Source organism: Rhinoraja longicauda, chromosome 5 (assembly GCF_053455715.1).
Source record: "Rhinoraja longicauda isolate Sanriku21f chromosome 5, sRhiLon1.1, whole genome shotgun sequence".
Lineage (NCBI taxonomy): Eukaryota > Metazoa > Chordata > Chondrichthyes > Rajiformes > Arhynchobatidae > Rhinoraja > Rhinoraja longicauda.
The window spans coordinates 43,238,674-43,266,322 of NC_135957.1; the positions used below are offsets into that span (position 1 = coordinate 43,238,674).

Here is a 27,649-nt window from a genome sequence, read left to right on the forward strand (position 1 = left end):
TGGGGCCGAAGGGCTTGTTTCCATATTGTATCGCTCTATGATTTTCATGTGCTGGAAATAAAAAATGGAAAATAAAATGGACAATAGGGGGAAACAGTGACATAGGAATGCAATCATGGTTTAATGCAGGTCTGGAACAATATATTTTTTAAAAAACAATAAACTTAGCAATAATGTGACAGAAACAAAAGAAACAAGGATAGAAAATGACCCATACTAAACTCATGGTTAGAGGACAGTATATGGAGAGAATAGAACAAGATTTGTGGACAAACTATGAAAATATATATAAGAAAGCAAAGAGAAATTATCAAACTAAGTTATCAAGGTACGTATACACAAAATAATCATGGTAATATATTCTCCAGGCACATAAATAAAATATATGGAATGCTGGATAGGATGGGGCCACCCAGTCATGATAAAATCACAGTCAGAAAGTTAATGTTAAAATATTAAATAATTCAGTTGCTTTGTGACCTTGGTAGCTAGGAATACAAAATGTATAATTTCTTGCAAAGTAAAAGGGGGAGCACTTTGGAAGTGGAGCACAAATTGAAGCCCCAATTATAACGTGCTTAATAGCACTGCCAGCAAAGGATGCATTTCTGTGTCCAAAATGTTATAACAATGAAACTCAACACAGGTTTAAAAAGAAGGTATTGATTTACATTGTCAAGGAATTCCTTGTGGAGCGCATGAAAAAAACAGACTAGGCCAATGAAGTGAATGTAATTTATCTAGTTTTCTAAAACGCCTTTGATAACGTGCCATATAATATACTAATAAATTAAGTCAGAGGTGAATAGGGTGGTGTCCTGTAGAACTGACAGCCAGCTGGCTGCAATGTTGATTTTAAAAAATGTGAGTCCAGGGAAAGGAAAACTTTTCCATGTAGAACAAAGCAGAAAGCAGGCTCCCACATCACTCTGGAGCACTAGTCAAAATGTCTATGACTAACTTAGACTTTTGAATCATAAACAATATTTATGAATTTGATGACCACACCAAATTGGAAGGGTTAGACAAATGCTGAGGAGAAATGCAATGAACGGTAAGGCGACATCAGGGAAAAACCTTTGCCAAATCCAAGATTGATCTGTCAGTGGATGTGTCCGTAACTGGACAATTCCCAGGACAGTGTGAACTTCTGTAGGATGCCCAGCTCGCAGGGTGGGACATCAACCGAATGAGTGCTCATCAGGTTGACCTGGAGCATTAAGTCCATTAAAATCAATGGAAGAAATCTGCAGTAAATCCCTTCGACATATCATAACCACAACTTAACCTTTATTTCAACAGAAATTCAGAACATAGTGGAGCTCTTGGAGGAAAGGTCTGTCTGTGTATAAAGTGTGTAACTCCAATTCTATCATAGGGGAATGTAGATTGCCATGTGACCTGACCAAGTCAAATGCAAGCAAATCATGCATTGCTAGTTGACAGTTTTTAATCAATCCCATATCGTGTCAGACCTTGGTTAGATTACATTTGTGCACTCTGTACAGAAGTATTAAGCACAGTACATAGTAATGCTGGAGAGAGTGCTGAAAATGTTTATAGGAATGAATGCAGGAAAAGATGAATACCCTAGGTTAGGCCGAGGGGTGTCCTAATCGAGGACTTTAAAAATGAAAAAAGAATGGACACCCTCTGTGTGGAATTTAAAAAATGGAGAAATTAAATAGGAAATTCAAGGAGTGGTTACAACGTGGGAATTGCATCTGCAGGAATAGGCTCAAGGGCCTGTTTCTGTGCTGTACGACTCTGTGTACAAGTGTATTTAATGGAAGTGGTGTTTAGATTAGCAATGCATGGAGTTGGACACCACAGAGCATGTCCAAGTTTCTCCAAGCATTACAATGCCATATGTTCTCAGCACCTGGATGCTATTTTGCAAATTATTATCGATTCATCAAGGATCTAATTTCATTTTTGATATAATTTTGTCATAGGACCGATGAATAGGGCAACTCAGTGGCACAGTAAGAGAGTTGTTTTCACAAACCTCCAGTTCTCCAAATTCAATCCTGACTCAGCTACTATTTGTGTATAGGTTATATGTTCTCTGAGTTCTTACAATTTCCTCCCATATCACAACGATATACTGGTGGGCTATTTGACTTATGTAAATTACCACTGGTATATATGGGTGTTTGGAAAATCAAGGAGTTAAAAGAGAAAAGGTTACAGGGAAATAAGTGTGGGGGATGATACTCTCACAGCCCATATTCCTCAACAGCTCCTCCTATATCATAAGGAAATAAGTACATTGTGCTCTAATAATTTTTTGGGGCCAATTGACTGAAGTAAATGCCGACAAATATTTATTTGTAATTTTTGAAAATCAATGGAGTATTAATTATCAGTAACAATAATGAATTATAGTGTTGTATGTCAAAATGATTACAAAATTATCAGCAAATATCCAATCCAATCACATTTATTGAACCAGTGTATGTTTTCCTTTCTATTCCTATTTTACGATTTTTACCATGAATTTTCAGAAATTTTATTCACAAGTGCAGTTTTGGATGCAATGGATGCCAACAGCATCTGCTACTGAAGTTATGGAATAAAAAGATCCATTCCAACCATGCTGGAATCATCCGTATTCATATTTTGCTTGTTATGCGAGATTACGGGTATTAGTATATTCTGAATACTGCAGAGGGTTCTGGAATCTAGCCATCATAAGGTAGTCATTGCCTGGTGAATAGGTTGGATTATAGTTCTTGGCCAAAGAATTAAATCCTGCTGAGATGAAAATGATAACGTTCTCTGATGCTTGTTACTGAAGGTCATGCAAAAGATTTTTCAAAACAGTCGTGTTTATTATTTCCTCATTTTTTAAATTGTGTATTGAGAAAGTGCAAGTTCTTTTACTGGGAAGAAGCTAGAATTCAGGGAGCTGGTGACTATTAAACTCTTTACTAAATTGTGTAAATAGATTAGAAAATGGCTGTGGCTGTCATTGACAAGGGACGTCAGTAATGATGGAATAGGAATAGGAATACCTTATTGTCATGTGTGACGCAGCACAGTGAAATTATTTGCTTGCATACACAATATATACAAATAGCAGCCACCTACAGTGCTGACAAAGTTACAAAGCACGCTGGCTCCCCCTCCCCCCCCCCCCCTCCCCCACAACAGTTCCCCCACACCAGGTCCCCATAGTCCTTTGCCCCCCCCCATTGTCCATTGTTCTCCCCCACCTTCCACATGTCGGTCCCCCCACGCCGGGTCCTCCATTGTTCTTCCCCTCCCCCCTCACGGCAGTCCTCCCACAGGTCGACAACGAAGCACCGCGAGGCTTCACCGCCGCCGAGGCCCCATTGTCGTGAGGCTTCACCGCAGCCGTTGCCGATAAAGGCCTCTGGCCGCGTTCCCAGTCCACAGTCGCGGCCCGTCGGGAAGCCTTCTGGCTGCGCGGCCCGTTGGGAAGCCTTTGGTCTGAAGAAGTGTCTCGACCCGAAATGTCATCGATTTCCTTTTTCTCCAGAAATGCTGCCTGTCCCGCTGTTACTCCAACATTTTGTGTCTATCTCCGGTGTAAACCGGCATCTGCAGTTCCTTCTCACACACGCTTTCCACCGTACCTCGGTATACATGACAGTAAACTACCCTGTGAGTTTTATGAATGGGTCACTCGGCGGTCCAGCGAGTCCAGCTGTGAAACGGAATCACAAGGAAAGTTGGAGATGAGCCGCTGCTCAGGAGCAGGGCGGCGAGGTCAGCAAATGGTGGCGATGGTGATGAACCCATCTCTCCCCTCCCCCACCCCCCCCCCCCCCGCTCGTCGCTGGGCAACCAGCAGGCACGCAATAATGATACAGTGGTTAAAGCCAAATGTCAAAAGCAGAATGTTTAATTTCCAACAACTTACATTGAACATAAAAGTTGTTCGGCATTAAAATTGCTTTACCATCTTTTAATAGTATCAAAGAAGACGTCTTTGACTCCTGCGTGATTTGTTAAAAGTCCCTTTAAGATTCCATCTTCTGTGAGCTTCATAGAACAGCATTGTCAGTTATCGTGTAAATCCTTGCTGAAATTAACAAGTTCAGCAAAGCGTTCTCCATGATCGATAGCAAGTTATCCCTGGTCCTGGCATTTACAACTTCACATATGCTGTGACTGCTTTTCCCATGTATCTCAAGATCACAGTCATTCTCAGCTTCCTGCCCTCAGGTTTATTTAAGCTTGCAATCGCTGTTCTCTGCTTCATCTCACAGCTCAATGCTTATTGTTGCATTCGGGAGGGGATCCAAGTTCTAGACTCAAGTAGAGGAGACTTCAATCACTTTTTTTTCCTACCTGAGGGCAAACAGACCAAACAACCTGAAGAAAGGTTCTGGCCCAAAACGTCACCTATGCACATTCACCAGAGATGCTGCCTGAACTACTGTTAATCCAGCGCTTTGTGTTCTTTTGGAGCCTGGGCACTGACTTATGCCTACAGTGCAGACTTCACGAAAGTACAGGCTTTCATAGACTGCATTCATGTGGAGACCTCCCAAAATGTTATTATATAGCACAATGTACTTATTTCCTTATGGTAACCTGTTGCCTGAAACATCTGGTTTCTGCAGTCCCCTCACATTAAAAAAAAACATGTCCCCTGGGAAAATTGCTGTTCAGCAGCCTGCCCAAGTCTCTTTGATCACTTTGAAGCATTCTTTCACCCATTCACCACCACTCCCTCCCCCCTCCCCCCACCTCACCCCCACAAATCCCCAAAACTTGATACAGGTGCTCCTCAACTTACAATGGCGTTACGTTCCGATAAACCCATCGTCAACCGAAGATATCGTAAGTCGAAAATGCATTTAATACACCTGGTCATGTGACCTGAATCGAGCTGCGGCTCGCTGCCGTTGTCCAGCTTTTGCACCATTGTAAAGTCGAAATATCGCATGTCGAAGCATCAAAAGTTGAGGAGCATCTGTAATTGCTGCAACCACTTACTCAGTAGCAATTCTCCTGTACAGGCAGAAATGTGTTGCTTGCCTTTTCCCACTGCTGCAAAGATCACACCTGCCAGGCCACTTGCAGACAGCAATGCAAACATGCAACAGAAGATACAGTTCTGACACTGTCAGTGTTGGTTTCAATAAGCACTTGTGAACCTCAAAAGCAAAGTGTTCAATCTTCATGCGACTTTCATCTTAATGTTTGAAAAAAAAGAAATGCAGTAATTTCTAGGTCAACCTTTTACCTGGAAAATGTCAAGTTCATAGAAACCAGAGCCAATTTTAACTACACTCTCTTCTTGATTAAACAGATTTTATCTGTGGTTTTGGTTTCCTTCCCGAGCAGAAATGTTTTATTTTTAAAGTCACTCACTTGCCACTGTGAGAAAGTAGCATGTGCCTTAAACTTTTGCATGTCAGGATCGAAAGCCACATTCAGACCAAGTCTGAAGTGGCTTTTCTAATTTTATTCAGAGCTATTATCAACTTGGAAATTGAAATCATTTACAGGCATGCTACAACATTGAATCAAAAAATTGTAACACTGAAATGAAGCCAATTAACAGACTTGATTGAATCACGTACATCCAAAATCTTTCTTTTCATGCCCATGCCTCAACAGAACTGATGGCTAACCCCACCTCATCACCCCGTGAATCCCACAACTGAAGAAGAACTGCATTCATTCCCATTCCACCAACTAACCTTGTTTTCCACCATTTTCCCCTATCTGACAAATGCTCTACAACCAGAAATCCTAACTCTGTTTGGCTTGCCAAGGATTCTGCCCTGAGCTGCTGTGTTTCCAGCATTTTCTGTTTATATACTGTTTTTACAACAAAGTCCCCTGTACCCCCAACCTCTCCCATTACTAATCTCTTTGCTGTTATTTCAATTTTCTGGCACCTCTGGACACACCAATCTCCCCACAGCCACATAACTAGTACAGCATCTCCTGTCAATCTCTCTCCAAAAGTCTGATTGCTGAGTGACTCACATGCACCAATTCGCACTTCAAAATGAATTTCATTTGGTATTTTTGGCATCCAGAGCAATATCTTCCAACAGTCACAAGCTCTTCTCCAGCTTCCGGTCACAAAGTTTGCAAACTATTTTAAAGTACACCTTTAGGCCTAAATTACTGACCAACAACATAATAAGAAAGGAACCGAGTACCAAGCCCCACTGAAAACAGCCTTTTAGTTGCACAAACATCCAGTCACCACCACTCTTTGCTTTCTACTCTGTGAAATTTGGATCCAATCTGCCATCTCCCCTGGATCACAAAAGCTTTTAAATTTTTGATCCGTTGCAAGTAATATTTTGCTCAAATCTGTGGAAACAAATCAACTTCACTTTTCTCATTGATCCTCCTTGTTAATGCCTTAAAAAAATAAATCAAGTATGTCATGCATGCCATTCCCTTATAATCAGAGTGACATTTAAATTGTCCGTCTGGTTAATAATATTTCTCAGAACTGATTTAATAACCAGCCAACTTCTAATATTAAACTAACTGGTCTATTATTAGTTGATTTGTTCCTTCCACCCTTTTTGAGCAAAGCAAGCAATTCTCTAATCCTCTAACAACATTTCCATGATCAAGGAGAACACTAAAATTATGGTGATAGCCTCTTAACTTTTCTCCATTGTTTATGTAACAGTCTGTGATACATTTTATCTGCGTCAATCAATTTAGCCAATCACAAAGATGTTAAATATACTGAACTGAGACTTCAGAAAATAAACACTGATACATTACAGATTTATGCAGCGGGCAACAAGAATACAATACAATACAATACAATATATCTTTATTGTCATTGTACCCAGGGGTACAACGAGATTGGGAATGCGCCTCCCATACGATGCAATAATTTAAGTAATTTAGACAGCAGCAACCCAACGAAACGAAACAGTTGTAACAGTTTTGGACAGGGTAAAGTGCAAGTTGATCTATGCGTTGTGGCCATCCGGCTCAGCAGGACCGGTTCATAGCAGCTATGGCCCTGGGGATGAAGCTGTTCCTGAGTCTGGAGGTGCGGGCGTAGAAGGCCTTGTATCGTCTGCCCGATAGAAGGAGTTCGAACAGACTGTTGCAGGGGTGTGAAGAGTCTTTATGGATGCTGGTGGCTTTTTTGAGGCATCGTGTGTTGTAGATGCCCTCTAAGTCTGGTAGCTGTGTTCCGATGGCCCTCTGAGCTCTATGGACTACCCGCTGTAGAGCTTTCCTTTCTGCCTCCGTGCAGCTGAGGTACCACACAGGGATGCCATGCGTTAGGATGCTCTCGATGGTGCAGCGGTAGAAGGTCGTCAGCAGCTGTTGGGGTAGACCAGACTTTTTCAGTGTTCTTAAGTAGAACAGTCTTTGTTGTGCCTTCTTGACCAGCGCAGCAGTGTTATTGGACCATGTTAGGTCCTCCGAAATGTGAGTGCCCAGAAACTTGAAGCTGGACATTCTCTCCACACTGTCCCCGTTGATAGAGATCGGGGCATATTCCCCGTTATGTGACCTACGGAAGTTGATGATCAGCTCCTTGGTCTTGGTGGTATTTAGGGACAGGTTGTTATCCGAGCACCAGTCCGCCAGGTTCTGCACCTCCGCTCTAAAGTGATGCTTTACATCACAAATGTATTTATACGACAATGAAAACTACTCCATCCCAAGCAACGAACTGGTGAATCTCCTCTGAACCCGCTCAGGCACAATCACATCCTTCCTATACCTCGGTGACCAGAACTACACACTTCAGCTGAGGTCTGACCAAGGTTTTATACAGTTGGAGCATAATCTTCCTACCTTTGTCCTCAATCTCCCAAATAATGGAAGTCAGTATCCCCTAATCATGTTGTCTACTTTGGTTGCCGCCTTCAAGGTTCTATGGTCTTGTACACCAAGGTCCTTAAGTTGTTCAATCCTCCCCCAGACCCTAACATTCATGGTGTAAATCCCAACCTCATTAGCACTCCCAAAATGCATTACCGCACATTTGGCTGGATTAAACTCAATCTGACATTTTTCTGCCCATTTCACCAACACATTGATATGTCATTGCAGTCTTAGATTTCCTTCCACACTGTCAACAGCTCTGCCAATCTTAGTGCCATCTGTGATCTTCACGATCTTGAATCCCTCATCCAGATCCAGGTCATTCGTGTATATTAGAGTGAGGGGGGATGGGGCCAATACAGTCGGAGGAACTTAAAAACGATATGCAGGAGTGGTGAGACTGGGGTCCAAAAGAGGGAAGACTACGTGGTGGGCAGTGCAAAGAGAAAATGAAATTGGTATCCACCTGCAGTGGATCCATAACCCATAGTTTGCAAAAAACAGACCGCGTCTGGGTGTTTCCTTGCTGTGGACTGAAGGACGCCCACTTATCTTAAGGACCTGCTTCCATGAGTGGGCGGTGCCGTTTCTGAGCTACGCATGAGAAAATTGGTTTTACCATTTATTCACACCATACTGTAGGATGAATTACCGCAGATGACCACTGGCCTGCATTCCCAGATACGTGTCGGCATATCATGTGCATGGAACATGCTAAAACAATTTGTTGCCCTATAAAAAAAGGTGCCAATATAGATTTTGTGATCTATGTATTTCACAATTTCATCAGTTCTCTTTTTGCTGTTTACATCTTCTGCAGACCTATGTACTGTTGGTCACTGGTTCTGTCGCTGGCTCCATCACTTCTGTCATTTGATCTCTCTGCATCCACACCATATTGTTGACCTACCCTTATGTCCTCTTCTCCACGACCTCTTTCCCTACATCTTGAAAAAAATGTTCTATCTACATTTCCTACCTGATGAAATATCATTGACCTGATGTATAAACTGTTCTCCATGGATGCTGTCTGACTTAAGGAACATTGTACTTTTTCTGTGCTATTTCACTTCTTTCATTAAACACCAGCACTGAGCACAAAATGTGCCACAAATTGATTCCCTAAATGCATTTTATATAAATCAATTGTCGTCTCTTCATCCATTAAAGCTGAAAAAAATCAGTCATTTCACTTTCAGTTGAAGCATCTTCTTATCTACAATCAAGCAACGGATGTCCATAGCCAAGTTTCACTTCTTACTGCCAACCTCAGCATGAGGGCAGCTCCAGAAGCAGCATCTTCACTAGTATAGTATCTGAGCCGACGTGAGAGATAGGGAGAGCCAGAGTTCAGAGCCACAAGATTTCAATGAAAGCAGCTCAGATCCAACTCCATCCTGATTATAAATTACATGTGAATAAAAGAGGCCTGAACACATGCTGCATAAAACGCAGATGCAGTTAACTTGCATGCTTAAAGACGACTTGTTGGAAACATCTTCCCCAAACTTGCGAATTACATTAGCAGGGTAGCAAGGTGATTGAAGCAAATAGTATACAAAAGTGCCTGCTAGACAACCACTGTCACAGGAAATACGTTTATTTGATATGCTGGCTGTGTGGAAACATTATAGACTCTGAAATATTTTCCAGTTATGAGCAAAAAGTATACGAACTAAAGTCCTCAACCAGAAACAACATTTATCCATGTTCTCCAGAGACGCTGCCTGACCCACTGAAACAACATTTATCCATGTTCTCCAGAGACTCTGCCTGACCCATTGAGTTACTCCAGCACTTTGTGTCTTTTTTCATGTTTAAAACTGATAAAGGCACTTAAACTAGGCTCGAGTAAATCTAAACATTTTGCTCCATACTGGTATTTGTCATTGTGGCACTCTGTAAATCAATAACACAAGAAATGTAGCCCAATCCAAGGTTTAACGGCCTTTTAAACATTCAGTCAGGCAGATAACAAGAATATGCAAAGTTCAAGCTTAACTTCAAATCAGCACGAAAGTAAGTATTTTACACCAAATACAGTTCACAGTGAAAGGACTCTCCTTCTCACCACATGCCTGCCTTTTGTGAAACAATGCTCATGCAAATGCAAAAATGTGACTTGAATTTACCATTGCTTCTCTTGGGCAACGCTGCCTCAAAGCAGAGAAAGCAGTGTTTATCAGGTGGTTTACTTTTTGCTGCTACAATGTTTAAACTTCAACAGAAAGCCACTGATAACACATGCAAGTGTCGAGGGAGGAAAGTAAAGCAGATTGTGGGCACAAGTGCTTAAAGTGCTTGAAACAAAGTATATAATTTGTTCTTTTTATAATTGTGAACACACTGCATCTGGCCTTCAAACAGTCTGGTCCATCCTGGCACCCAAGGGAATAATCCCATTCATCCCATTCCACCCTATTCTTATTTCCTTATACTCCATAACGTGTTCGCTCTCACACATGCCCAATAATTCCCCTTTGCTTCTTTTTGCCATTAACCTTCGTGAAGCAGTAATTTACAGCAGCAGAGTTAATATAGACAGGAACTCAGAGATGAGATTGCATGGCACTCAGTAAAAGAAAATGCCGAGGGAAATGTGATAACCATTTCCAGATCATATTTTAATCACTCCAGAAATTTGTATTATCTTTTCCTGGCATGAGTTGCACTTGAGAATTTGTTGTCAATGCCAATTCATTCTTCTCATGAAGATTTCTGGAGAAATGATACAAAGTTGTCATAGAAAGGACCATCATTGTAAAAAATTGGGATAACCAGGTCTTCGCAGCATGGCACTAGACTGGAATATGACCAAGGTTAGAGCCATACTTTTACCCGTCTGAAGAAGGGTCTCAACCAGAAATGTCACCTGTCCAAGTCCTCCACAGAAGATGCCTGACCTGCTGAGTTACTCCAGCACATCGTGTTTTACTCATGGTTTTACGGTTCCCCATCTCACCATAGTTCCAATTACTACATCCCCTATTGACTACATTAACAAATAATGCCCAACCCACCTTCCCCCAAGCCTCATATCAGCCCAGGAATCACCCAGACCACTCAATCGGTAACAATGAAGGGCAATGAGTGTATTGCACCTGCTTTGCTCTGTGTTCAATTAAGCAAGACGTTTGAAAATGTCCTGTATGGAAATGGACATTAAAAAAAAATGCAGTTGGCCATTGGTCACTTCAATGCTGCTCTGCCAGTCAATATGATACTAGCTGATCCTTGTATCTTAAGACCATATTCACAATTTCTCCTCATACATTGTGATGCTTTTGTGCCTGGAGATCTCTACCTCCTTCTTAAATATAGAGTCAAGACTCAAGTTAAGCAATGTTGTATTTAAAGCCTTCTGTGGTAGAGGATTTGATGAGTTCAACTTCTATGTGAAGAAATTTCAACAGTCAGTGTTATACCAAACTCAGATCCTGGGGGGACAGGGCTTTCTCCATTGCTGCTCCCACCCTCTGGAACTCACTACCCCCAAACCGTCAGAGACTCCTCCTCACTCACCACATTCAAAACATCATTGAAGTCTCACCTGTTCAGCACTGCCTTCAACCACTGACCGTCACCTCACCTTCTGTCTCCTTTTTCTGTTTGTTTACTTATTTATCTATTTATTTTCTTCTCTATGTTCTAGTAATCCCTGTAAAGCGTCTTTGAGTATTTGAAAAGCGCTATATAAATGTAATGCATTATTATTATTATTATTATTATACCGAATGGAAACAGGCCCTTCGGCCCAACTTTTCCATCCTGACCAAGTGGCATTTAACACATATCCCTCTAAACCATTCTTGCCAATGTACCTATCTAAATGTATTTTAAGCGTTGTGATTGTGCCTGCCTCTACCACTGCCTCTGTCAGCTCGTTCCATATACCCAACACCCTCTGTTGAAAAGGTTGCCACTTGCGACCTCTTTAAATTTATCTCCTGTCATCTTAAATTTATGCCCTCAAGTTTTAGACTCCCTTTATAAAAATAAAGTGACCATGCCCATTTATATGCCTCTCATTATTTTACATTCTTCCGTAAAATGATCCCTCAGTCTCCAGGGATTAAAAGCGCCAAGCTTCTCCTAATCTCCTCATAATCCTCTAGTTCCAATAACATTCTTGTAAATCATTTTCATCTCAGTCCTATATGTTTTACCCTATCGTTGGCCAGTAGTTCTAGACCCACCAACCAGGAGAAATATCCTCTTGATATCCAGACGGTTGAGTCATGTCAGAATTTTGTATGTAACCTTGACAGAATATTGCACATGATAAAATAATCAGCAACGTAAAAGTTTGTGATATCCAAAGGAAATTTAGATCCAAACTTTGCACAGTTGAAGGAAGCAAAAGAAAATGCTCAACAGTAATAGAAAGGATGATTGGTATAATGTTATTCAATGTCCCTTGGTTTTTCTGGAGGCTCTAAATAATATTGGATTTGAATAGAAACATAGAAAATAGGTGCAGAAGTAGGCCATTCGGCCCTTCAAGCCAGCACCGCCATTCAATATAATCATGGCTGATCATCCAAAATCAGTACCCTGTTCCTGCTTTGTCCCCATATCCCTTGATTACGTTAGCCCTAAGAGCTAAATCTAACTCTCTCTTGAAAACTTCCAGTGATTTGGCCTCCACTGTCTTCTGTGGCAGAGAATTGCACAGATTCACAACTCTCTGGGTGAAAAAGGTTTTCCTCATCTCAGTCCTAAAAAAAGTTTTTCCTCATCTCAGTCCTAAATGCAGAGGTTATGATTTAGAGGTTTACAATTGCCATTGGCTGTGTGGTTGATGATGTGGTTGATAATGAGGATGAAGCCTGCTGAGTCCAGAAAGACATCAATGGATGGTTAGGTGGGCAAAAAAGTGACAAGTCTGAGGTAATACATTTTGGTAGAACAAACAAGGACAAACAAGGCATAGAAACACACAATAATTATAGTATGATGAGAAGTTTAAAAAACAAGTGACCTTGACCTTCGGGACCCTAATGATCCTGGACAAGAACAGGACTGACAAATACAGTGGTTGAGACGATGTATGGGAGGGATATTTCCTTTAATTGGTTATAGTACATACAAGCAGGTTAGTCATGTAATAGTTGTATTAAAAAATGAGACATATTACAACAAAGTACTGCATAAAGTTCTCATCACAATCTGAAGATTGTACTGGAAAGTAAGAGATGATTTAAGAAAATGTTGCCATAAATGGAGCAGTTTAGTCACAAGAAAAAGTTGGCTAATCTGGGGTTGTTTATTTTGGAATGGAAGCTTCCGAGGGGAGATTTAGTGGGATGGATGAAATGATTGAAGTTTAATTAAGCCCCTTTGTGGAGAGACCAACACCTGGGAAGCATAGTCCTGAAGTAGAGTTTCAAAAATATTTTCATCTGGAGAGCAGTGAGTGTCTGGGATTAGCCGTTTGATAGGGTGGGAAGCCAGATAGCCATAGTTTTTAAGTACTTGGATGAGCTCTTGATGCCCATAAAGGTTCAAGTTTGTTAACCTATGAATGGAAAATAGGATTTGTTTAAATGCCTCTTTTACAGATGGCATGAACACCACGGTCTCAGTGCTGTAAATAGCAATGTTTCTATGATTAAAAGACATGAGAATATTTTCTCAGCTGCAATGGATTATTAGCACTCAAAAGATGAAATTGCATAGTCAAGAAAAATTACCAGGATAGAATTGTTAACAACATTTTAGCAGAAATATCTTATTCTGATTTCTATTATGTGTCAAGAGGGACATGACCCAAAAAGATAAGGTCAGTTGGAAAATTATACTCTAAATGCAGTTGAGGCTCTATGTTCAGGGGAACTTAAAAATAAAGTAAGTATGGGTGTGAAGAGAGGACACAAAGGAGTAAGATATTTAGAGGGGATTTGAGAAACATGTATTTCCATTCTGAGGGTGGAACTCAAAGGACTCATTACCCTGTTATATGACTCCTTAATGTTAAACCTTGGTCTCTTTGCCATCAGTGTGCTCCTTCATTATTGATCTTATAGTCAACATTTATATGTGGAAACTTCCTCTGCACTTCTTTATTCTTCAATAAAGTGCTTACAGCGATGTCACATGTTCAATGAAACACTTGCTCTAACACTTGTGTTTTTTGGTTTTGTAAAATAACAAAGCAAAATGTGTTTCCAATATAATCAAAAAACCTCAAAACCTGTCTCTAAAAGCTATTTAGGGATTAAAAGATTGATTTTCCCTCAAAGTAAATTTAGCACTACAGGGCACTATTTGGAAGACCTACTAAAATACTTAGCTCTAAAACCAAAGTACCACAACAAAACCTTATTATTTCTAAATGATCTTTGCCTTAAATTTCCCCGGTGTGGGACGAATAAAGGAATATATAATTCAGTGAATCATACAAGGAAGACTACCAGCATTTTGTTTTCTGTTAACCAAATCCAAACATAGTCATTTAAATTGGTATTCGACTATTCAGCAGGATGAAGTCACATGATAATTGTTTCAATCTGAGGTAATCACATTTCTACTGATAAAGGGCTATATATTGAAAGGAGTGGCTTTTTAAAAAAGTTGCCCGAAACTTGCAAATGATTTTGCTCCAAATTGTAACAGGGCAAATCCGTTACAATTCAGAGCAAAATAATGAAAATAGGTAATTTCTGACTGTCACTCATCAGAAAGTAACAGAAATATCAAGCTATGCTTTGGAAGCAAATCGTCAGGGCACTTCCCATTAAACAAAAAGCTCCTGCGTAAATTTGCCCTTGCAGAAATTATTTGCTCACAGACTGAAGCATTGCAGGAGTTAAATTTTAAGCTATTTGAAAGTTCCACAAGAATAACTTCTGAAACCATTTTATGCTATTGGTTTGATTTATTTACTGTGGATTTCTTTCTATAAGCACCCTTTTTATTGAATCCCATGTTTTCAAAAGCCTAACCAAGCAAAAGATTTCAACATTATCTGTTTAATATTTTCAAATGGTTACTGTTGGCAAATGAAACAATTCACTTGACATGCATTCTCTTTGTGCAAATGCTGATTTAACTTCTGTGTACTTCCAATAATTTTCTTTCCTCATTTCAGTTTTCCAAGATCTGCATTTCCCCCCATGTTTTTCTTTATAATTGTTGCAGTGCATATTTTGGAAACTTAAGACAATTTATATCATCTTATAAAGGAGAAATTGTGTATTAAGCCTTTCATAAATTAAGGATCAAGCTCGTCCACCCGGGAATCCCTCAATATATCCAGATATAAATGTTAAACAGAAGTAACATTGGCTATCAAGCTCAGAGTGGTTAGATTTATTTTTCTTTGTGAAGCATTAAGAACTTGAATATGTCCCTTGGCATATTCTGTAATAAGCAACACAGTGTGATTTCATTTTTTGTGAATATATTGTGGCTCCTTGTATGGTCTCCTGTAATTAGCCATTAATGTCTGATGATCTCCCTTTCATCATTCTGGGATTAATAGACAATAGACAATAGACAATAGGTGCAGGAGTAAGCCATTCAGCCCTTCGAGCCAGCACCGCCATTCAATGCGATCATGGCTGATCACTCTCAATCAGTACCCCGTTCCTGGCTTCTCCCCATACCCCCTCACTCCGCTATCCTTAAGAGCTCTATCCAGCTCTCTCTTGAAAGCATCCAACGAACTGGCCTCCACTGCCTTCTGAGGCAGAGAATTCCACACCTTCACCACTCTCTGACTGAAAAAGTTCTTCCTCATCTCCGTTCTAAAAGGCCTACCCCTTATTCTTAAACTGTGGCCCCTTGTTCTGGACTCCCCCAACATTGGGAACATGTTTCCTGCCTCTAATGTGTCCAAACCCCTAATTATCTTATATGTTTCAATAAGATCCCCCCTCATCCTTCTAAATTCCAGTGTATACAAGCCCAATCGCTCCAGCCTTTCAACATACGACAGTCCCGCCATTCCGGGAATTAACCTAGTGAACCTACGCTGCACGCCCTCCATAGCAAGAATCAAGTTTAACGTGGTGTCTTCCATTTAAGACATGAACATTTCAGTATTTTTCACGAACTGGCTCAAAATATTGCTCTTTAGTAAACACCTAATTTCGTAGTTGACAGAAGAATAGTATGAGCATTCTATTTGTCGCCCAGAATTGCAATAACCTATTTACCTGATAAGACTGACGTCATTTCAGATTGATAATGTTATTAATAGATTTCTGTTCACATGACATTTGTGTTGTTGAGACAAGTGACTTTTCCATTGTGAGCACATATTGGAACGGTTTGAACTGTAATCAGATTCACGATCAATAGATGCATGGTCAAGCATATGCAACACTCATTTCCCTCCTGTCTTCCAGTCTCTCCTTATTTGACAAGTAATAAATCTCCTGCTATAACTTTGCTTTTGACACTGACTTTGCAATCACCTATCTTCTCTTTCAGAGTGTGGTTTTCTGTGGGAGCACAAACCTCTCAGAAGTCTTTCAAGGTTTAAAAAATAATTCAATGTTACGATGGGTTTGAATTTTTTTTAACCAATTTTGTTACAATAATTATCCGCTGCCTATGACAGTAGAACGTGACACTGGACAATTGCAGTTATCCCCACCTATGCTTTTCTACTTCACTAAAACGGCATCAGTTACATTGTTATATGTGGTTTTGTGTCAGGTTCTTGTTGCCACCAACATAACTTTGGCACAAAATCAGCTGCATAGTACTTTAACATTGATCCTGTGGAAATAGTATTCATTTCAGATTTTCTTTTTCAGACTGCTCAAAACGGTCCCTTCATGGACATTTTCTCCTCAAACTCATGTACTGTCACAGGAACTGGCACAGTATGGTGACATTCTGCACAAAACGGGCAGCACAGTATTGCAGCGGTAGATTTCCTGCCTTACAGCGCTTGCAGCGCCGGAGACCCGGGATCGATCCTGACTATGGGTGCTGTCTGTACGGAGTTTGTCCGTTCTTCCCGTGACCGCTTGGGTTTTCTCTGAGATCTTCAGTTTCCTCCCACACTCCAAAGAGGTATAGGTTTGTAGGATAATTAACTTGGTATGTGTGTAATCATCTCGAGTGTGTAGAAGATAGTGTTAATGTGCGGGGATCACTGATCGGCAAGGACTCGTTGGCCAAAGGACCTGTTTCTGCGCTGTATTAGTTTAAACTAAACTGAACTAAAACCTCTCTTCAGGCCAGTTGATTCTCTCATGGCCTTGGTAAATGGTTGTTCTTCCCGAATTCAAGGGCGCAAGATTTGTTTTTTACATAACATTCTACCTTAAATGACATTAACATGTTATATAAATGGGAACAGCACTGTCACACCAGACCAATGCTTTGCCTTCATAACGATGAATCCACTTTCTCTCCTGAATGCGAACAATAATCTCTTAAGGTTAATGGTGAGAAAAAGTGGTGAAAGGTAAAAGAAAGTAACATGTTGGTCTCTATTTCCTGATGCAACCAATGACAGTAAGCCAACTGATTCTTTTTTGTCTTTTGTGCATTGTAGTTTTTGCAAGATTTGCTCAGCGATTCAATTAAATTGAGAAACAACATTAATTTGTTTCAACAGGCTGGCTTTTGCACCAAAGTATAGAGCAAACATAGAACAGTATAGCACAGGAACAGGCCATTCAGCCCACAGTGTCTGTGTTGGAGTTAATGCTAATTTAATCTCTGCCTGCACATAATCCATATCCATCCATTCTCTGCATATCTAGCCTCTTAAATGCCACTATCATATCTGCTTCCATATATTTTTGCCTTATCCATTGTAATGGTTTGAAACTAAGCTTCAGAACATAACTAAACTCAAAATATTGGGAAAAGTATAATATTTAGAGGCAATCAGATATCAAAAACAAATCATACAATATCACAATGGTTTTATCATGAGAAAGGAGAACAATCTAAACATCTGTGCAGCATTTATCATGCAAATATTACTATTTTTGCAAATATGGAAGATTTGACAGATATTGTTTTCTCCTTGTCAACTTTCTTTCATTTGCTCTGTGACACACTCAAACTTGTTGGCAGAGTTTTACTACTGTTGGCAACATCTCAAGCATGCACTATTCCTTCATTTTGCAGACCAGAGAGCAAAGCTTGACAGTCTACTTGACACTGTGCGCTAACACAGCTGAGCCTAATTTTCGTCTCAGATGACTTCATCAAGTGGACATTTCCAGCTAAAGTCACTGAACGGCAGTCAACTGCCGGTAGCCAAGGCACCTTCTCCTCGCTACATGAGGGCCAATTGTACACCGATAACCATGCTGGCTGGATTTGGTCATTTTATGCAGAACCGGAAATAATTCCTGTAAACGTACTACTCCATATGGCTCCACTACTCACTGCTTTAACTATTTGAGTCATCAAAAACGTCAAATACATTGTCTCTTTAAGCTATTGTTATTCGTTATTTTGCACTCAACACAATCCTTTAAAATTTCTTTCTTTCCAAAAAGACTGCTGGCAAAACTGGCATTTTATGTCAATCTGTCAAGTACAGATGAGTTGCCAATACATGATATAGACAGTGGTCAAATTGCATAGCAACTCCAGCTTTTCTGACGTTGTGACATCAGAATACTTTCATATTCATAATATTCCACTTTGCAGATGTACACTGACAACAATTTAGTATTACCGGTAGGGTAAAACCATCTGTTACCCTGTATCAGGCTTCTGAATGATCCTTCCATAAGATAGGGTACTGTCCTATTCACCTCTACCCCATTGGACATTGAACTTTGTCTATGAAACTGATTAACTACAATGTGCTACCACGCCGAGAACTATATTTGACACTCTATATCTTTCCCTATGCTCTATCTCTGATATGAGTTTGACTTGATTCAAAGGTTTCAAAGGTCTTTTATTGTCACTGTACCAATTAAGGTACAGTGAAATGCGAATTACCATACAGCCATACTAAAAAGGCAACAAGACACACAACTATACAAAAGTTAACATAAACATCCACCACAGCGGATTCCCCACATTCCTCACTGTGATGGAAGGCAATAAAGTCTAATTTTCTTCCCTCATTTTTCTCCCGCAGTCGGGGCAGTTGAACCAACTTTCGGGGCAATCGACGCTCCCGTAGCCGGCGGTTGAAGCCCCCACGTGGGGGCGATCGAAGTTCCCGCATCGGGGCTGTAGAAGCTCCCGCAGCTTGGAATTCCCGAAGTCAGTCTCTGACCAGGGACTGTGAGCTCCGCGATGTTAAAGTCCGCAGGCTCCAGGGGTAGAACTCAGAGGTCGATCCCTGGCAAAGGGATCGCAAGCTCTACAATGTTAAAGTCCCGCAGGCTCCCACGGTGGAGCTCACGAAATCGTTCTCCAGCAAAGGCTGCCAACTCCTCAATGTTAGGCCGCAGTGCGGACAGACATACGATACAATTTACAATATACATTAATGACTATTTACAATATACATTAATGACTTGGATATTTACAATATACATTATTGACTTGGATGAAGGGATTAAAAGTACCATTAGCAAATTTGCAGATGATACAAAGCTGGGTGGTTGTGTGAACTGTGAGGAAGATGCTATGAGGTTGCAGGGTGACTTGGACAGGTTGTGTGAGTGGGCGGATGCATGGCAGATGCAGTTTAATGTGGATAAGTGTGAGGTTATCCACTTTGGTGGTAAGAATAGGAAGGCAGAGTATTATCTGAATGGTGTCAAGTTCGGAAAAGAGATCTGGGTGTCCTAGTGTACAATGAGATCTGGGTGTCCTAGTGCATCAGTCACTGAAAGGAAGCATGCAGGTACAGCAGGCAGTGAAGAAAGCCAATGGAATGTTGGCCTTCATAACAAGAGGAGTTGAGTATAGGAGCAAAGAGGTCCTTCTGCAGTTGTACAGGGCCCTAGTGAGACCGCACCTGGATTACTGTGTGCAGTTTTGGTCTCCAAATTTGAGGAAGGATATTCTTGCTATTGAGGGCATGCAGCGTAGGTTTACTAGGTTAATTCCCGGAATGGCGGGACTGTCATATGTTGAAAGACTGGAGCGACTAGGCTTGTATACACTGGAATTTAGAAGGATGAGAGGAGATCTTATCGAAACGTATAAGATTATTAAGGGGTTGGACACGTTTGGATGCAGGAAACATGTTCCCAATGTTGGGGGAGTCCAGAGCAAGGGGCCACAGTTTAAGAATAAGGGGTGGGCCATTTAGAACTGAGATGAGGAAAAACGTTTTCAGTCAGAGAGTTGTGAATCTGTGGAATTCTCTGCCTCAGAAGGCAGTGGAGGCCAATTCTCTGAATGCATTCAATAAAGAGCTAGATAGAGCTCTTAAGGATAGCAGAGTCAGGGGGTATGGGGAGAAGGCAGGAACGGGGAACTGATTGAGAATGATCAGCCATGATCACATTGAATGGCGGTGCTGGCTCGAAGGGCCGAATGGCCTCCTCCTGCACCTATTGTCTATTGTCTATTGAAACGGAAAAAAATTGCATCTCCGTCGAGGTAAGAGATTAGAAAAAGATTCCCCCCACCCCCCACATAAAACAAGCTAAAGAACGCTAAAAACATACATTTAATACATACAAAAAAAACAACGAAGAAGAAAGGGACAGACTGTTGGTGAGGCAGCCATTGCTGTCGTCATCTGGTGATTGTACCTGTGTATTGTATATCTGATCTGTTTGGATAGCAAGCAAAACAAAACTTTTCACTGTATCATGGTACATGTAACAATAATAAATCTAGACTATTGAATGAAATTAAAGAAGTAAAGCTCACAAACAAAACAGAGTTCTAATATAAACTATGGCGATGGAAGCTGAGAAATTGCAATTACAGTCTTGTGCTACACTGTGAATGTCTAGTTGTGACGAGCAATATTTGCTTCAATGAAAATTTGATTTAATCTCCACTGGCCCCTCAATTAGAATACTGCGGGGAGAAATACATGATTTGAATGACATAAGATGAAGAAATCACATGAGATAAGAGTGACATGTGGATGAATGGATGAATTTCCAGCATAAAGTGAACCAGAAATTATCATTATTGTGTATCACTTTCCAGTACCCAATCAGCTACAACTAAAAATGGAGAATGGCATGATCTAATTTCCTTGCAAAGTCCTTGTCTATAATTTTTTAGATTAATGCAGTTTAGACAGGATTCTGATCTTGGCAAGATTCTCATGACAACCTCCTTCATCATTCCCAAATACATGAAGTGGTTTCATAGAAAAAAAACATTTTGAGGTGCATAGTCACTCTATTTTCAGATCAGTTACGAAATGAGGAAATACTTTTTCAACTATCGATGCAGTAACATGGGCTGGGAGAATTGGGGGTCATAATAGACTCTTTGCAAAGCTAGGTGTTAATATTCGGCAAAAAGCACCACCCAAGGATTTCTATTAAGTGAATAATCAGGCTTCACATTTTCTCAACCAGCACGTCAAAGGCCAGATGGTACTGTTAAAGAGCACTCAAATAATCAAACACTGTGGCCCATCCCACAAATTAGCCATAATGGTTTAAGTGAAGTGTGTGCTTGATGATTAATAGTTCTGGGATGAACGAGTGTGGTGAACACGAAAACAAATCCTATTTATTCACTGTTAAAATCAAGCAGCAACACCACAAACTACTGGGACGTAGTTTTGCAAAGAATTGTTTAACCATATCAGCATTATTTTCCCAAACATTATTTTCAACTGAGCACATCAAAATTTCAACACAACTTTGCTTTAGAAAAATTAGAGTGTGTTGAAAGGAGTAGATCTTTCAACTGCAAATCTTTTAATAAGAGTCCATTTTAAAGAAGGGTCTTGACCCGAAACATCACCCATTCCTTCTCTCCAGAGATGCTGCCTGTCCCGCTGAGTTACTCCAGCATTTTGTGTTTACCTTTAATAACAACACTCTGATGAACCTCAAAAGAATTGGGCAAATAGTGAATTTGATAGATATGAATTTATATGGGCACCCATAGGTCCTTTGAGGTCCAATTATGGTGTTGAAGATATAAGCACATTAATTTATTAAAATGTTCAAACCTGGCTCCACTTGATGCTTTTTGTACTTCTTTCTGAGAGCAGATGGTAGTTTCTCATTTTCTCCTTTTTCAGAATCCTGTCCATACTTTGGGGTGTAACAACCATTCTCTATCTCCAAATCTATTTCTATGTCCCCATCCAGACTTGTGCTTTCTTCATTGGACTCTTGGTCTTTCAAGTTCTGAGCTTCAAGGACAGATCTTCCACGGTCGCCATTTTCAGGAACATTCTTTTCTCCAGTCAGCTGTGAGTTCCCTATCTCTTGTTGTTTACTTTCTACCTCTCCATTGTGCACTTGTGTTGACGATGCTTGGGAAGATTGGCACTTTGGGACTGCCACCATTTCACTGGAAGTTTCATTGATGTCCACCTACATAAAGAAAAACATGTGAATTAATACAGATTGAATTTTTCGAAGCATAGGTTTTGACTGTGTTCCTGAAGAACACTTTTTCCCATATTTATGATTTTGTACAATCCACTGACTCAAGATGAAGTAACATTTAGATTGATATATTCTTTTGAAGAAAAACTCTTCCAGCATGTTGCTTGAACCATTTTCACAGATACATTTATTTTTAATACAGCAATAGTTAGTACTTCCAATGGAGAAGGCATTGAAATAGAAACTAATGAAAAAAACATTCAGGAATGTTTGGAATATTCAAGAATCCACTGTGGAGATTACTGGTGGAGTCAATTTTTTTATTGCATTGGTTTATTTAGACCAGTCCCAATGTTTGCTTTTGCACTGGTTGGGAACCATGGAAGAATGTCAGAATACTTAGGCTGGATCCAATTAATTTTGATATTGCCTAACATATTTCAAACTGGAAGATGGTGAGTTTTATGACTTAATTTTCAGAGAATTGGTAATATTAATACTTAAATAACTGAGACATCTTTTTTTAAACCATGACTACTGCGTGAAAACCCTGATGAAATATAAGTAGATTAAATAAAATATTGACATACACCCACGATAAAAAATTAAAACGTTATATACAATGTACATTCCCGAATAGAGCTGAAGAGATTTGAAACCTACTGTATCTCACCACTGCTCACAGAAGACCTAATTGTCCAATATTCTGTAACTTTTAGTACCCTAGCTAGACAGAGACATTAATTTAATTGTACAGTCACCCACATCTGCTGCAAAAGTACTGCAGGTAACACCGCAAAGCCACAATTTATGAGCAACAGTCGGAATTCTACTACATTGACAAGGGCAATTGGGGATGGGGGTGGTTGGATGACACAATAATTAATATTTTACTCCAGCACTACGTCTCTATCTTTGGTATAAACCAGCATCCGCTGTTCTTTGTCTCTACATTTTGAACAATGTTTGGGATTGTTTACACAAATTAGTAGGACCAATTTCTATCAACAAAATGATTTCCCAGTTCAATTTATCAAATCGTTTGAATCATCTATTTTATTTCCCTATGCACAGGAACATCGGCACCTTAGGGACCCTGACTGAAATATTAATATTTTCTCTGGCCATAAGAGGTGCCAGGTGACTGGGCAGCTGGGATTAGCTGGATAATTATAAAACAGTAAATCCAATGGCTGTGAAATGGAATTTGTTGAAAAAAAATCAAGGGCAGGATTAATCTGGATTTAACGAGGCTGGAATTGATCGGAAATAGTCAGTGTGCTTGCTCTGGGAGATGCTGGTTAATACACAAAAGGACACAAAGTGCTGGAGTAACACAGCCAGTCAAGCAGCATTTGTGGAGAACATGGATCTGTGACACTTCGAGTCGAGACCCTCTCGGCCTGAAGAAGGGCCTCGACCCAAAACGTCACCTATCCATGTTCTCCAAAGGTACTGCCTGACCTGCTGAGTTACTCCAGCACTTTGTGCCTTGTTGCTCAGAGAGATCCTGTCCGACTTGGTCAGGGGACTCACCAGCGAAATCTTGAAAATTGTCATCCTGCCCTTCCAAAACAAATTGTGTTTGGAAGGATTTGCACAAACTGCATTGTCCTACATGTTAAACACTGGGGAAACCTCTGAAAAGCTCCATATTATCTTCAAGATGTTAAATATTAGCAAGTCATTTGCGCACTGTCGTAGATCTCTACAAGATCATTTTATCTATTTAAGCCAAATTTGGCATTTTCAGAACTGATTGTTAATCACACAGGGAGCACCAAAGCACAAATTTTACACATTTGCGCTCCGAACAACAAGTTTTGTGCAATCTTGGTACATTCTTATGAGAAGGAAAGGCGGGACAATTGTCAATCTTCACATTGAATATATTCAATGAATCCATCTTCATAGCTCACTGGGGGTAGAGAATCCTGCACTACCTTCAATGCCCCTTTGGAAGTGAATTGTGCCTTCCACAAAACTTGCAAATGGTACCTACAGTGCCCTCCATAATGGTTGGGACAAAGACCCATCGTTGTTTGGAACATCATTAAGAAGAAAGTGAGCTTACTAATCGCAAAGGGACTGGCAGCCCAAGGAAGAGCTCCACAGCTGATGAATGAAGAATTCTCTCTATGATAAAGAAAAATCCCCAAACACCTGTCCGACAGATCAGAAACACTCTTAAGGAGTCAGGTGTGGAATTGTCAATGACCAATGTCCACAGAAGACTTCATGAATAGAAATACAGAGGCTACACTGCAAGATGCAAACTACTGGTAAGCCGCAAAAATAGGATGCCTGGGTTACAGTTTGCCAAGAAGTACTTAAAAGACCAACCACGGTTCTAGAAAAAAGGTCTTGTGGACAGATGAGACAAAGATTAACATATCAGAGTGATGGCAAGAGCAAAGTATGGAGAAGAGAAGAAACTGCCCAAGATCCAAAGCATACCAACTCATCTGTAAAATACAGCGGTGGCCATGTATGTCTGCTGAAGGTACTGGCTCACTTTTCTTCATTGATGATACAACTGCTGATGGTAGTAGCATAATGAATTCTGAAGTGTATAGACACATCCTATCTGCTCAAGTTCAAACAAATGCCTCAATACTCATTGGCTGACGCTTCATTCTACAGCAAGACAATGATCCCAAACATACTGCTAAAGCAACAAAGGAGTTTTTCAAAGCTAAAAAATGGTAAATTCTTGAGTGGCCAAGTCAATCACCCAATTTGAACTCAATTGAGCATGCCTTTTATATACTGAAGGGAAAACTGAAGGGGACTAGCCCCCAAAACAAGACTTCAAGTAGTCATTGCATGCAAAGGATATGCAACAAAATACTAAACATGACTACTTTCATTTACATGACATTGCTGTGTCCCAAACATTATGGTGCCCTGAAATGAGGGGACTATGTATAAACACTGCTGTCATTTCCACATGGTGAAAACAAAATGCATAAAAATCACCTTTTTAAAAAATCTGACAATGTGCACTTTAACCACATGTGATTTTTTTTTTCTATTACAAATCTCAAATTGTGGTGTACAGAGACAAATTAATAAATGATGGGTCTTTGTCCCAAATATTATGGAGGGCACTATATCTTTTCATTATCACCCAAAATAGCTGCAGTGCACTCGGTCTGTTACCCCCAAATCATCAATACAGATGAGAGTAGTTCTGGCTACAGCACTGGCCTCTGTGGGAACCCACTAGTTACTGATTATCAATCCAAAAATGAAACCAGTATCTTGATTTTCTGTTTTGTGTTAGATAGCCAATCTGCAGATATGCCAACATTTGACTACCAACCCATGCACTCTTGCGACTTCTGAAAACTGATGATGCATTACGCACTCTAGCTGTACTTAAAATAAACTATTCACTTGGCCCAGATTGAGATGCAACCCAAGTTGCTGAGGAATAGATGGATGGAAATTGCAAGGATTTAGACAAACATCTGTCGATAAGACGATTTTTAAAAAAGAGATACGGCATGGAAATAGGTCCTCAGCCCACCAAGTCCACGCCGACCACTGATCACCCGTACACTAGTTCTATGTTAGACACAAAATGCTGGAGTAACTCAGCGGGTCAGGCAGCATCTCAGGAGAGAAGTAACATACTCCTGGTTAAGAAACTACCTTGAAAACAGATATCAGTATGTTCAAGTAAATAATTTTGATTCAGAACTTATGAAGGCTACCTGTGGGGTTCCGCAAGGCTCGGTCCTGGGCCCAAAGCTCTTTATACACTATATAAATGATATTTGTAAGGTGTCAAAATTGTTACATTTAATTATATTTGTGGATGACACAAATTTATTTTGTTCAGGGAAAAACATGAAGCAACATTTGGACACAATTAAAAGGGAATTGGAAACCCTAAAGAAGTAGTTTGATACTAATAAATTGTCATTAAATCTAAGTAATACAAAATTTATTGTGTTTGGAAATCGAAAAATAAATTCGGAGGTAACACTTATGATTAATGATGTAGAAATTGAAAGAGTGTATGAAAATAAATTCTTGGGAGTGATATTAGATCATAAACTCTTTTGGAAACCTCACATAAAACATATCAAATCAAAACTGTCTAAATCCATTGCAATACTGCACAAAACTAAAGCCATCTTGAATCAAAATTCACTATTTACGTTATATTGCTCACTCATTATTCCATACATTACATATTGTGTGGAAGTATGGGGAAATACTTACAAAACTAGCACTAATTCAATCTTTATATTGCAAAAAAGAGCTATAAGAATTGTCAATAAGGCTGGTTATAATGACCCAACATTATTTATGAAATCATATGCCCTAAAATTTATGGACCTAGTAGACTTTAAAACTCTACAAATAATGTTTAGAGCAACAGAAAGAACACTTCCTGACTGTATCCAAGGCTTGTTTTCAGTGAGGGAGAGCAGGTATCCACTCAGGAGTCATTATATATTTGAAAAAATGAGGGTAAAAACAAATGTGAAAAATAGATGTGTGACTGTTAAAGGGGTCAATTAATGGAATAGTTGCAACAATTAATTAAAAGAGTGTAGTAATATGTGTAAATTCAAGAAAATGTTAAAAAATATATTTGAAAGATACAAAATATGTGATCAGCACTGAGAAATGACTGACATGATAGAAATGATGGTTCTTGACTATATTTGTGTTTCGATGTTTTGTTTATCTGCTTCTGACTTATGATGTTGTGTTTTTTTAAATTATATTTTGTTAAGTATTAAGGGTAGGCACAATAAGCTTTAGCTTCTGCCTACATCTTTTTTTTCGGTCAGAAAATATCATGTGTGACCATATTGTTTTATTTTTGATTTAATGAATTCGCACTATTTAACTTTCACAACTGTATGGTCAATCTGTTTTATTGTATTGACCGAAAAATATTTGTTTAAAAAAAAAATGTAGACGGAGACTGGAAGACTAGTAGGAGAACTGGGAAGGGGGAGAGAATAGAGAGGGGAAGCTATATACTCCACACAGACAGCAACCATACTCAAGATGGAAGCCGGGTCTCTGGCGCTGTAGGGCAGCAGGTCTAAAACTGCGCCACTTGTTGTCTGAGGAGGATGAGAAAACTGCAAATATTGCACTCTTGTTCAAACTCAGGTTGCACAGATAAATAGAGCAACCAAAGTCCAGTCCATTTAATCTTTTTTAGTGGGGAAACTTTCAGAATCAATAATGAGGAATAGAATGAGCAATCGCTTGATCAAATATAGATTTGATTGGGGCAAGTCAACATGGACTTGTTAAAGGCACATCATATTTAACAAACCCATCATTTTTGTATGATGAGGTAATCAAGAGATTCAATGAGAGAAATATAATTGATATGTTGAAAAAGTAATTTTTTTAAATGTTTGATAAAGTGCTACATAATA

General features: G+C 39.8%; 1 protein-coding gene across 9 annotated transcripts in view; it reads right to left on the bottom strand.

Moving 5' to 3' along the window:
• dnmt3aa (DNA (cytosine-5-)-methyltransferase 3 alpha a) overlaps nt 1-27,649 on the bottom strand; it is a 361,546-nt gene that overhangs the window by 194,263 nt on the left and 139,634 nt on the right. For all 9 annotated transcript variants that reach the window (XM_078399368.1, XM_078399367.1, XM_078399366.1 and 6 more), the window contains one exon: nt 21,848-22,217. In XM_078399368.1, the coding sequence (XP_078255494.1) occupies nt 21,848-22,217 (370 nt within the window). The remainder of the gene's footprint in view (nt 1-21,847; nt 22,218-27,649) is intronic.